At 42.4% G+C, this 13017-nt stretch overlaps 1 protein-coding gene across 3 annotated transcripts in view; it reads left to right on the top strand.

The window, feature by feature from the left end:
• Positions 1–10583, top strand: part of HEG1 (heart development protein with EGF like domains 1) — a 44985-nt gene extending 34402 nt beyond the window's left edge. For all 3 annotated transcript variants that reach the window (XM_026852159.1, XM_026852158.1, XM_026852160.1), the window contains exons 20-23: positions 44–81; positions 612–699; positions 2201–2375; positions 4002–10583. In XM_026852159.1, coding sequence (XP_026707960.1) covers positions 44–81; positions 612–699; positions 2201–2375; positions 4002–4151 — 451 coding nt within the window. In that variant the 3' untranslated portion in view covers positions 4152–10583. The remainder of the gene's footprint in view (positions 1–43; positions 82–611; positions 700–2200; positions 2376–4001) is intronic.
• The last annotated feature ends 2434 nt before the right edge of the window (positions 10584–13017 follow it).

The raw sequence follows: 13017 nt of genomic DNA, 5'->3' as shown, positions 1-13017 counted from the left end.
CACAACTAAGCCACTGAAATTCCCGTTTGTTTTCTGTTACCAGCTGCCCATTTGGCTTAGGTGGATTCAACTGTGGAAACCGTAAGTACTGATCTTTGTTTCTTTTAGTTTCCACGGCATCAGAAATGGGAAATTTGAAACAAGTAGTTGCAAATGACTATGTCTAAAGTGCAGTAGGTACACGCTACTCTTGTCAATGATATTTATTTCTTCATTTCTGCTGAAAATTATTTCGTTGACCTTTGGCAAAGATGATTTAATATTATCTACTAAGGATGAGTGACCTTTCTCTGGATCTTCTGTCATGATAGCACATATAGTGGGCTCTCTTGAAGCAAGATGTTTGGAGTTGAATCCATAAAATACTGTTTGAATTATTCTGATCTATCAGTGAAGGGAATCCATCCCCTAGGGAAAGAAGAGTTTGTTCTTCCTTAAGCAGATCACCAACTCCATTCATTTCACTGGAAAATTTAAGGCAGCATTGCTTGCAGAGGGAGGTACGATGGGAAATAAACAGTTAATCCCTTTGCATGAGGACTGTGGATATGTTTACAATAGTATTTACAACCGTATTGCTGTTACTGAGTTTCTGTCTTTCCCATCTGTAGCATATCAGCTCATCACTGTGGTGATCGCAGCTGCAGGAGGGGGACTTCTCCTTATCATGGGCATAGCACTGATTGTCACCTGCTGCCGGTAGGTAATGCCACCAGCCCCGGCTCACATTGCGTCCTCTCAGAGGGTTACACCACACTTAGTGCTCCACACTTGAACCCTGAAGGACCAAAACATAGATGAAAACAGAGAATAGCTAAGCAAGTGGGTTAATCAGAGATACTGAAGCATTACATTGTGCTTTCATTTAGGGAATATCTTCTTTTTTTCCCAGAAACCAGGCTAAAAATTTGAACTGTGTGTCTCTTAAGGATGTGCCTGGCAATCATGTCTGCTAAGGATGCAAAGCAAAGGAGTCCTTCCCATACAGAGCTGTAAGGCAGCCAGGAAGCCATCTCCAAAAATGCAAGCTAAGTAGAAAGGAGAAGTTTACACAACAAGAGGGGTTACTGTCAATTGCTCAAGTGGTGTTTGAGTGTATTTAAGGCTATTTTAATTTTCCTTTATGGGCAAGTCCTGCATGTGCTCTCACTTTGTGTATCTCTCCCTCTCAGACGCACACACACATGTGCACATATAGCTCCTGTACCAGCAGGTAGCTTCAGACTAGAGGCAAGATGTGCTTGCTGGGGAAGTTCTGCTTCATAATTTATGTATCATAAAAAGGTCTGCCTTGCAGTAACTCTCTCCACCATTCCAGCCCCCAAATCTAATATTTCAGACCTCTCTGATTAAAGGCAGTAGCTGGATTTATCAGGAACATAGAAATAGCAGTGATTTGGTTGGCACAGTGGTGTGTGCTTGTTCCCATGTTTTGAGCCCAAGGGATGCCAGCAAGCCCCAACCAGGAGGTATGATGGCCAGTACACTACCAGGCTCCAGAGTGCAGATCTCTGCAGGGATGGACTAGTCTCACAGTCCTGGCCTTTGGCAGGTTATTTGACTTCCTGGAGGATATTCTGCTTTGAACTGGAAGCATCACCAAAGTCCACTCAAACAACATGGTAGTCATGTAGGGGCATTTGGTGTCATTCAGACTGGCCCCTTGCAGGTCTTCCTTCTTAGGAATAATATAATGCCTAGAAGTGTTATAGTTAAGCACTTAGAGACTTGAATAGCACAGGGATTCCTGGGATCAGGCTGTGTGGTGTTTAGCTGCCTGCCAGGTTAAACCACAACAGTCCCCATTTTTCTTTCTTCCTAGATTTCCATGCCTTTTTCATTGACTCAGGTGAACACACACATTCTCAAGAGACAGCAGGTATAAATTGGAACAGGAGAGGTTCAAACAATATAGGGAAGAGGACAGTAAGGCATTGGAACAGGTTGCTCAGAGAGGTTATGCCATCTCCATCCTTGGAGATTTCAAATCACAAGATAATGCCCTGAGTGGCATGATCTGACCTCATGTCTGGTTTTGCCTTGGAGCAGAAGATTGGACTATTGCCCTTCTGAAGGCTGATCTTTGTTCCCAATCAAGGTTCATAGCATGAAGTAAATCTCCTGAAATCATGTCAGAAGTGCATACAAGATAGCAGGGTAAGTTGTATGTTTTCACTTTCCTTCATTCTTTTATAAACAGGAAGAATAAAAATGACATAAGTAAACTCATTTTCAAGAGTGGGGATTTCCAGATGTCACCGTATGCTGAATATCCAAAGAACCCCCGGGCACAGGAGTGGGGCAGAGAGACCATCGAGATGCAGGAGAATGGAAGCACCAAGAACCTGTTGCAGATGACAGATGTGTATTATTCGGTATCTATCCATATCTTAACCATTAATCCTTTGTACCTGATACAGGAAAGGCATATTCCTTTATTTTTGGAAGTACAGCTCACTTTCCTGAAAAATAAAAGAGAAAAGCAAGTTACTTCCATAGACAGGAAGGCATTGAGAGTCCTATGGACTCTAGCTATTACATGTGGTGAATATCACAAAGAGATGTCATTAGGAATAATGCTAGGGAAGTGTCCAGGAACATTTTGGTAGATGGCACAAAAGCCCAATCCTAGAGTAGAGAAGGACAGTTAAAGGTTTTGGACAGACTGCTAGGGATCCCTTGGGTAGTTTTCTCCCACCCTCACTGATGATGCTGGGAGGTTGAGACCTTTGCCCAGGGTACTTCACCCCAAGATAGGAAGATGCTGGTCACTGAGGACCCCTCGTTTCCTCCACTCCTCCCCTCTCCAGAGTACAGGCCCCTTCCTGCACCAGGAAGGATGCATAAGGAACATCCATTCAGCTCTGAGGGAACAAATGACAGAGAAGAAGTAGTGGAGGGGTAATAGATTCTGTAGGGCACAGAAAGACACAAACACAAGATCTGCTGTCATGGTTGGTACCGTCTGCTAATGTCTGTATCCAGAGCTGCTGTGATGCTGATGTCTCATCAATCACTAATCTACAGCAACATGCTGGATGTACTTAAGGTGTGTGTGGGGGTTACTCACATGAGTGAAGGTTGTAGGATTTCACCCAAATCACACATTCTGGACTCCTGCTTTCCAGAGAAGAGAGCAGCAGCAATACCTTTTTTTCTGGCTTGTATTTTAAGTTTTTCAGTAAGCAAGTTTACTGGGTTGCACAGCATGAAAGGAAATAATCCTTCCTACTTCCAGTAAGAATGAGAGATTTAGAAATGAAAATGTATTTCCTAAACATTTTTTAAGGCTTTTATTATGCTGGCAAATAGAAAGGGGAGCTTTTTAGCAAGCAGTTGATGATGAGGGATTTGCATGGATCAGCTCTGTAACAGATCAAACCAGGTGGCTTGATGTTATTTACTGGGTGAAAGGATTGTACAGTCTTGGTCTTAGACATCAAAGTTCCTCAACCAAGTGTCTCCAGAAGATTTACTTAAGTAAGAGAAGGGAAGAGGAAGGAAGGTCAGATTACTTTGTATTTGACATATAATTCAAGTGCCTGCATTGGGAGAATAGGTACCAATGGTAGTGGGGAGAAAAGTGCTCTCAGGTAATAATCGAAGTAGGAGACTGCTTTTGATTTTCTGTAAGTATTTCCTTTAAGAATGGCTCTGGGACAATATCCTTTTCGTGAGAGTTGTTTCAATACCTGAGCTCATCAGCACAATTCTCGTGGATTAAAAATTAACTGCACAGTTAAACTGTACTTGGTGGAGCCAGGTAAACTTCAAATCTGCTAATTAGAAAGATGTTGAAACTAGATTGCATCAGAATAGTTCCTTCAGGTAATGCATAACTCCCACAGTAAAAATCGTTCTATGTTATAGAGATCATTAGCAATCATGTTGTCTCTTCTAGCTACTGAAATAACTGCTGGGAAAGGCGGTAAGGCTGTGCCTGAAGGAGGATTTGAGTGTGAGAATAAGACCCTTTTTATTTAATCTTTTTGCTAATACAGCCAACTGGACTGAGAAATCCTGAACTGGAAAGAAATGGACTTTATCCTCCCTACACTGGTTTGCCTGGATCTCGACATTCATGCATCTACCCTGGACAATACAATCCATCCTTCATTAGTGACGAAACCAGAAGAAGAGACTATTTTTAGCAGGGAGTGGAGAGGGTGTGGAAGATTGACACAGTTTTGTGGCCCTTGATCCCCAGGTACAATCTATCTCCTGGGCAGTTCAGCCCACATCAGTCTTACTCTTCCCATTTAACAGGAAGGACTTTGAACTTCATGCCAAGCGTTGCTGCCCCGAGGAACAGTTACACTTACTGAACAGCAGAGAGAAGGAGGAGGAGGAGGGAGTGGCTCAAGGTGCACATCACTAAAAGAACCAGATGGAAGTTAACATATATACTCCGGACTTGTTCTGTGCTGCTGCTTCACTCTTTACGCTACATGGCAAGCATGGATCAGTGCAAGCAGATGAACTGTGCCTAGCACTCTGCATTGAATACCACTAGGGAGTGTTTTGTTTACAGATCTTGTTCACTGTTGACTGTGCTTGTCTTCTTAGCCATCCTTCATGCAAAGATTCACTGTGCAACTGTTATTGGTAGGGCATGTTTGTCTGCCCCCTTTTACATTGCAGCATTGCTTTCTGCTTCATACACAACAGGGAAGCTGGCTTGTCCTCTGGCCTTCACCTTCTTACTGGTAGAAGTTCTCCAAATGGCTGGATCCTTGCTGGTACCTGGTACCTGGTGATACTGGCTGAATTTATGGGTTAATAGTCTCCAAGGAGTTTGGGAAAGTTAGTCATACCACTGCAATTTTAACTGAAAGAACATAGTTGATCCTATGTGCTGCTTTGAAAATTCCCTGTATATAGGGAAGAGTCTGAGTATGTCGCTGTTTGTCAACCAACATTGTTCAGAAGTGATGCCACTATACGTCATCACAATGCTTCCGTATGGGATCTTGTGGGAACCCCAGGGATTTAAATGCCTGTAGAAACATCAATATAGTGTTAAATAGTTGTCACAGGGAAGAAAAAGATGAGCTTGGAATTCAGCATGTTCCTTATGAAAAATTTGGGAAAGAGCAATAACGATATAGCCCTGGATGGGCAGGTGGAAGCTGAGTTCTGGGCACTGCAGGTGGGACATAGTTTTGAAGCCTTAACTTCTGTAGGAGCTGTGGAGCCTTTCACTACACTGGAAAATAAGGCTTATTGCAGTCAGGTGCATTTAAGGCAGAGAAAAACATGATGCTTTCAATACTTGTGGAGCAAAGATCACTTACGTTGAAGTGTTTTGCTTTCTTCCATCCTAGTTTCGAGTGATTCAGACCAGGCAGGTTTCCTCACCTAGGTGTGTTAATTCATACTCTATCTTGGCAAAGCTGAAGAATGTTAAGTTACTATGTTTCTCATCAAAGATTAGATTGAAAGTTAACCTGAGTCATCTAAACCTTGTCTAGATACAAGATTCATACAGGTCCTTCCCCTAAATGTGACTGCACTTTTAATTCAAGGTGGCTGCTTGTATGAGGATAACAAATAGGACAATTCCTTGGCCATTAACCCACCATCTCTGTAGTGCATGCATAAGCTAGTTTCGCTGAAGGGCACATACCCTCTGATATTCCCTTCTCCCCTGCCATGCTTGAAAAGACACGGTGCCTACAATTAAGTTCATAAGGTAGCTCAGCTCACTGATGCGCTAAGGACAGTGGGATGTGTCCCTCAAAGTGCCTAACCCCAAGTGAGAACAGCAGTTCAGAGGCTGACATGTTGTGCGATCGGTCCCTGGAGGCAAACCTGGGGGGATGTGGAGCCCTCTATCAGGGAGCAGGTAGTAGTACTTGCATCCTACAGATGCTGTGAGTCCCCAGATCCTTTCCCAGCTCTTTTAACACTGTTGTGTTCCCTATCAGAAGTGAGAAACAGCTACCCAGAGGAAGGGGAGCTAGCACTAGGCAATCGTCAGCTGCGTGAGCTAAGAGGTTTCTGATCCCTGCTCACATTTACTTCTATTTTCTCAAAACTGCGAGTCAGGAAATGCACCACAAATGTGCTGGAGAAGACATAGTTTGGTGCACCAACCATAGCACACAAATGCAGTGTCTTTTTATGCCTCACCTGTTATCTACTATGTAGATACAACAGTGTGGACTTGCAGAAAAATAGATCATTATGGATGTCTACGGCAGTATCCTTTGCACTTACATGATCTTACGGTGACAATGCATGGAACTTCATGCCTGTCTGATCCATAATCAGCCTCACAGGTGATAGTACACAGCCTATCTCAACTGTAGGAGGGAGACAAATGGATGTTCATGGGAAGTACAGCTGCCTAAAGAGCTGTATTTAAGGAAAACTCTAGTTACAGTATCCAAAATAGCGTAACAGGTAAAGCATGAGAACTAGCTGTTCCTTGCCATGCTGATCAGTGTTCCAGTCCATGAATTATCTTCTCTCTTTCATTAGCAGCCAGTATCTTAATTACACAGGATCTGCTGGATGATGTGAACTAAGGGCTTGACCCTGCTGTGCTGTGGGGTCCTTCAAAGAGAATATTGGCAGGGTTGTTTCTGTGCGGGTGAGTTGCCTCTGGTTTTGAGAGTGCCTAGGACAGAAAGGACTACTTTTCCCATGGTGTGGAGGAGGTTTTTGTCTGTGTTACAAAAGGAAGGGGGAAGCTGGGCTTCATGCTAAATCTAAATCCAAAGCGTATAGAAGAGCACTGGGCTCTGCCCCTATTTACTAAATCAGCTTAGCAAAAATGAAGAGTGTCCTAGCCATGGTGGTAGCATTTAACCAGCATTTTGTCAAATAGAGAAGAGTTTAGACACATGCTTATAGGCAAATATGTTTAATTGTTTGGTTAGTCCAAAGACAGAAATGTTCCTCCGTGTGCCAAATATGAAGTAGGAAATATCAACTCACAATTGCAGATTAAATCGTTCTATATAAAGAGTAACATGGACTATGTGAACAAAATTCCTGGTCTGTATCTCACAGCAACTTTCAATAGATTTGAGTGGAAATGAGATAGGACTGTTCCTAATTGAGATTACACAGAAGTTCGCAAGTAATTAATTTTCATTTCTCAATGATCTTCAAATTCTTAATGCTGTATATGGAGTGAAAGGATCTCAGTAAATCCAGAAGGATTTTCTGAGTGGGGGCTGCAAAACTTGGCCTTTTCCAAAAGACAGAACTTTATTGCACAGAAATTTTGTTGCTGCCAGAACAGGTACACATTGGGAAATTTCTTAGGAGAATGTATCCTTTGCAGCCTGACCTTCCTTTTTAGCTTTGGTAAGAAAAGAGTCACAGAGCCAGTGCATAGTCCACAGGAGGAGGAAAGGAGTCTCTCCTGACCTGCAGCACCTTCTCTGGGTGTCAGGAGGCCCCACTCAGCAGGCAGGAGAGGATTTAGACAGGTGTCAGCACCAGGGTGGGTACAGGTGCTTTCCCACATGGTGATCCAGGAAGTCTTTGCTCAGTGGATGCAGCCTGGGGTGATTCAGCCCCTGGGTCTCCGCTAGCCCAGCCGCTCCTTGTGCTGCAGTTTCCATCTTCACCCAGGCCCCACCGGCTCCCAGCTCCACTAGGGCAGAAGCGGTGAGTTCACTGCAGTGTGTTTTGCCACAGTTTATGACAGTTATTTTACTGCAATTAATTACTACCACATCCCAACAGTAACAGGCTTGTCTGGCCACATCAGGGATGGGATCTGTTTCTGTACAGCTTGCCTCTGTTAAAGCTGCCATTGGGATCCTCTCTGTTTGCTTCCATCTCTGCCATAAACTAAGCACCCTCTGGCAGTGGAGTGGGGTTTGTTGCTCCTGTCGGATGTGCGAGGTGTCTTCACATGCCCTCCACTTTTGAATGTGGATGCTTCTTTGTTCAGCACCTAACTCCCCATAAAATGTCTAAATCGGCTTATTTCTTAGACTATTTAGATTAATTTTAGCTACCCAAATTTGCAATTTGGGGTACTCAAGTATACTGGATGTTTTTGACAAGGGGGATTGATCTCTACTGTCCAAGAGGATAAGATAGAAGTAGCATGTTTCTTGTAAGGAGGATGCAAGTGGTTAAGGCAGATGTGGGGAAAGGAAGAAAAACTACACCAACACTACACAGAAATCTGCTCTTGCTCCTGGCTGCTGTGGAAAGCTAGGGGAGCAGTCAGCAAGGGCCCACAGGCAGATGTGTGGTGTATTTTTGATTAACTTTGGAAAAAATGCTAATTATGTTGCTTGACAGGAAAAGATGTGGGAGGCACACCTTTGCTGACATGGTGCTCTGCTGGTTGCCCTGACAAAAGCCTCTCACCAACAAAAATACCCCTGGCAGCCATCCTAGGAGAGGCAGCCCCAGTGAACAGAGCAGCAAAACACAGCGTTGAGGGATCATTCAAAAGGGAGGCTCATACGCACAGCCTTCATGTACCACTGCTCGCCCTGGCCGGCCCTCCCAGCTGCACTGGAAAATTCAGAGGCCTTTTTCATACTGTGGAAAACCTCACAGCACTCAATTGGGCTATATGAGGAACAAACAGGACAGGGGCATTTTGATGCCCTTTGCCCTCCACATCTAAAGCATTAGGTAACACAGCAGCAATGAATCTCATTGCTGTTTGTGGCCATTTCCCACAACACCTATTGTCACCGTCATGTACTGAGTCACCCCTTGTGACCTGCCTTCTGAAAGGTAATTGCCTCCACAATGTGTGGTAATAAAAAGCTTTAAAATATAGCAATAAATTGCAGTTAGAAAGGTGTTTCTCGTGAAATTGTTTGTGCCAATACTTGTAAGGGGTTTTTGCCAGTACCTGAGAGAGCAGCAGTGTGGTTTGGACATTGCTGCAGACACACCAAGTGCTTCCCCAGAGCTTGCTTCTAACACTGGTCAATGGCCACATCCATTCCAAATCAAGCTGGACTTCTCATTCCCTCATAGTGATGTTTAATCTTTAGTTTTCTTCCTTAAGTTAACAAGAACGGATGCATTTTACTTAAATGCTCTTCCTATGCTGGCTAATGTTTTTTCCTCTTTACACACAAAGGACCTAATCCAGCATCCATTATAGTGACGGGGTAATACTCACATGGACTGCAATGAAGTTTTTTTTAGGCCTGAATTATTCCACTACGAGGGCCACCTGTGTGTAGTACATGCTTTTCCATGGCTCTGTGTTCTGCCTATTCCTGTGATACTGTTGCTGCCTCTGCCTGTGGTATTTATTTTTTAAAAGTATACTTGTTACTGTAAGCAGGACCTGTATTATGTGAGATTGAACAAAACCAGGTTCAAGATCTGAAACATCTTCCTGAGAAGAGAAAGAATGTGAATTTTGTGTAGCTGTTTTACTGATCAGCCAACCTGTTTCCTATCATGTAAGATCTTCTAGGGATGTTGAGGTGCTTCCTGCAGTCACAGATAAGAACTGTTCCTCAGTTCACTCTTACTTGTCCCTTTAGAAATGAAGCAAGATGTCCCAGTTTCGAAAGGGGTATGTCCTGTGTGCTTGAAAGTTTTTGGGAGCTTTGCAATGTGTATTTAATTCTTCATTCTATTGAACTGCTGAAATTGAAAAGCAGGACAGAAATCCAAGGTGCAAGAAATAACAGGGAAAAAAAAAAGAAGAAAGAAAAGGAATATGTTTACTTGTTTTGCAGAAGTAAACATCTAAAGTGAGTGTGGCTTCTGTACTGTAAGGTCATATGTGGGATGACACCTCTTCTGTGTCTAGTTTGTGTTGCATATGCGTGATCTCTTTGTTGAGGGAAAACGTAGAGAGGGTGCCTGAAGTTCCTCAAAAGTAGTATGTAAATGCAAAGTCCTTTGGTGTTTATTTTGGTAAAATGCTAGAAAGGGATGGGAGTCTTGCTTGGGTTAATGACTGCAGCAGGCAACCCCCAGATCTGCAAAATCCTGTATGGAAAAGTCCTGTGGAATACAGTAAAAACTGGTCACTTCTGTCAAGCAGTGCCATAGAAGTCACCTGACATAGAAGGTCTCCAATAAAATCTGCTGGGATGGGTTTACTTTAAAGAAAAAAGTACTCAACTGAATAAATACTTGTTTCCTTTTTTAAAGGAAATACTGTTAAACTTGGTCATTTGTTTAAAGCCCTGTTAAATTCTACAGGACTTTCTCCTAACAGAAGGTCAGACTTGTGTGTAAAATCATAATGGTTTATTTGAGCAGCTTTCAGAATTGCAGTAGTAAAGCTCACCTTTTGTGAGCTCTATTTCAATAAGTAAATTTTCAGCATTTGTTTGTGCTTCTTTTATCAAACTGAATGTAAATCTGCTTTATGTTCTTGACACTGCCCTGTTTCCTTCCCTGTAGCTCTGAATGTTTGCTTCCAAGTCACTGAAGTTCTGAGGACATCTTCCAAACCAGTATTATTTAAAGTTGTATCATATTTTCAGCCTCCACTAATTATACAGTACTGTAGTAGCAAAATATAATTTTTAAGGATTGGATTATTTTTATACCTGCATCCAATATTATTAAATCTGGCGTTCTAGTCAGTATTATAAAAGGATACAATAAAACTATGAATATTACTATGTCTCAGCTTTTTTATTGTCTTTAGCTTTTCTTGTGAAGAGATAGATGTGCAACTTTTAGATGGTTTTAAGTATAATTAGAAATCTAATCTAGAATATAAGATATGTTACAGTTCGTTTGTTCTTCTGGTGGTGCTTGGCAATTAAATAAAATTAAAAGCAAAGAGGAAATGGGTATGTTCTGTTAGTTGTGCTGAATGAACCACTCAGGTGAAATACAAGTTGCGTTCTGATATGTTTGTATCAGTTCAGTTTAATTTTCTTTTTTTCCTCAATATAATTTTTCATCCTGCTGGAACTGCAAGAGAATTGGTGAGGCTGTGTGTTTGCATGTGTGAGTGTGTGTTGGCAAGAGGAAAACCTCAGGAGAGGTTGGTGCAGCAGGGCTGTTTGTAAGAGCAAGTGACTGGACCTGACCACAGTGAGATCAGTCCTACCTAGTAAGTGCCACAAGGGACTGTGAAAAATATACAGCTGAGCGTCTCTCAGAGGAAGACCTTGAGACCAGATGATCACCGTGTCCAGCCCAGGCTGTCAGAAAGAGGCATGATGTGGAAGAGCATCCAGAGTAATGGCAGGTATGTTCATCTGGGACAATCCTTTCCTATATTGCTCTAGAGGAGTGCAACACTCAACTGCAATAGCAATCGGATGGAACTAAAGTGGGATTAATCTGATCTACCAAAAGTTAGGTGGCCAGTTTGAACCCACCATCTAGCTCCTCCAGTAGCCATGAATAGAGACAAATGTCCGCAGAGGGTAGCTCACCCCATTGTACGATATCCCTTACCCTTGACAGTAGTGTCACCAGGCCCCACACTAGACAGCTGCCCTAGATGAAGTGAATGCTGCTCACAAAGGAATGGTGAGTCTAGAACATACTTCTTGCTACATCCTGAAACTTTAGTCCACTTTCTACTGTGATATAGTACCAAATTGTGTTACGTGCCAGCTCCATGTCTAGAAAGACTCCAGGAGAGTGTAACCAGATTAAATCATGAGGTTCTGTTCATTTGCAAGAGAAGGGCTAACAGATTTGTTACCAATACTACTGCAAATTGTTCTATTTTCTGTGTGATGTTGGTATCTTTTAAGGAAATCGGCAGTGCAAAATGTCTGGTCACAACATTGCCGTGAGATCAGGTAAAAGACTTTTGCAGTTATGGCCATGATTTAACAGTCCTGCCCACTTCAGATCTGTGTGTTGGTGCTTCTAAGAACATTGAACGCATCCATAGTGTGTGCCCTCAGCCATCTTGGGAACTATCTGAAAAGAAGACAAAGTGCATCTGCTTCCCCTGATTATGGGTGAATCTGTATGTATAGTACTTTGATTTAGATTATCTGGAGGTTGTTTTGAACTTTTAGCTAATTGCAGCATATATTTCTACTTGTGTATGTAAGACAGTGGATGAACGAAATTTGCATGAGATAGCAAAATCTATAGGAATCTAGTAAGGAATAGGATTGAAAAAATACACAGGAAGAAAGTATCCAGCTGACGCACATGAAGAGCTATAAAAGATACTTGCTCACTTGTTCCTATTTAACGTATGTCTTCTGGCATCACGATTGCCCCTTGATTACACACAACTTACAGTTAAATAATGAGGCTGCACAGGACTATGCACCTTCTAATAGATAAACAAGGCCTTTTACCTTTGATAATTCTTTTTCCTGCTATAAACAAAGATGAAGACAAGAGAACGACTATGGTGTTTGTTACTAAATATAGCACACTTCTTATTCCAGTACAGCTTCTGGAAAGTTACTCAGTTATTCCTGCAAATAAAGTTTTCTGTGTAATTCCTTACAGAACATCACAACTGCTATGACTGTGTGAGTCTGTCTGGACTAACAGTCAACTGGCTATATTCTAAATGTGTACGTAATAACTTCATTAATAATTGCATTAGAGCTGCTGATGTTTCACTGACATCAGTTCTTCTGTTTTGGTAATTCTCTGTTTCTGTTCTTCTAAACCATCAAATCTCTATTACTAATTCCCCCACAAACTGGCAAGCAATGGGGCACATACAGCCTGTCATCCCCCTTCTCTCTAGGGAGAGCCTGGACTACCAGTGTGTTACAAAATGAACAGTGAAGAGCAAGCAGAGATGAAAAGATATGGTACATGAAGGTGTATGTCTGTTCAGCATGTTATTTCCTGGAGGAACTGGTGCCTTTTGCACCAGTTGATTCACACTGCCCAAAATGTGATCGTGATAAACAGGAACAATCAGGTAAGAATGGAAGTGAACTCTAAAAATATAAGTAATATGGCAGCTCCTGATGTGCGTTCACTGTAGAGCCAGTTTTAATGTGCAGGACTGTACACTTAACCGGTAGATACCAGTGTAGCCAGGAAAGCTGCACCATTTACACCTGATGAAGATCTGACCATTTTCAGTAGTGCCTTGGGAAGTTCTCT

This window comes from Athene cunicularia (genome assembly GCF_003259725.1).
Source record: "Athene cunicularia isolate RWA chromosome 7 unlocalized genomic scaffold, athCun1 chr7_part1, whole genome shotgun sequence".
NCBI lineage: Eukaryota > Metazoa > Chordata > Aves > Strigiformes > Strigidae > Athene > Athene cunicularia.
The sequence above is the reverse complement of the archived record's forward strand: the minus strand, read 5'-3'. Positions and strand labels throughout refer to the sequence as shown.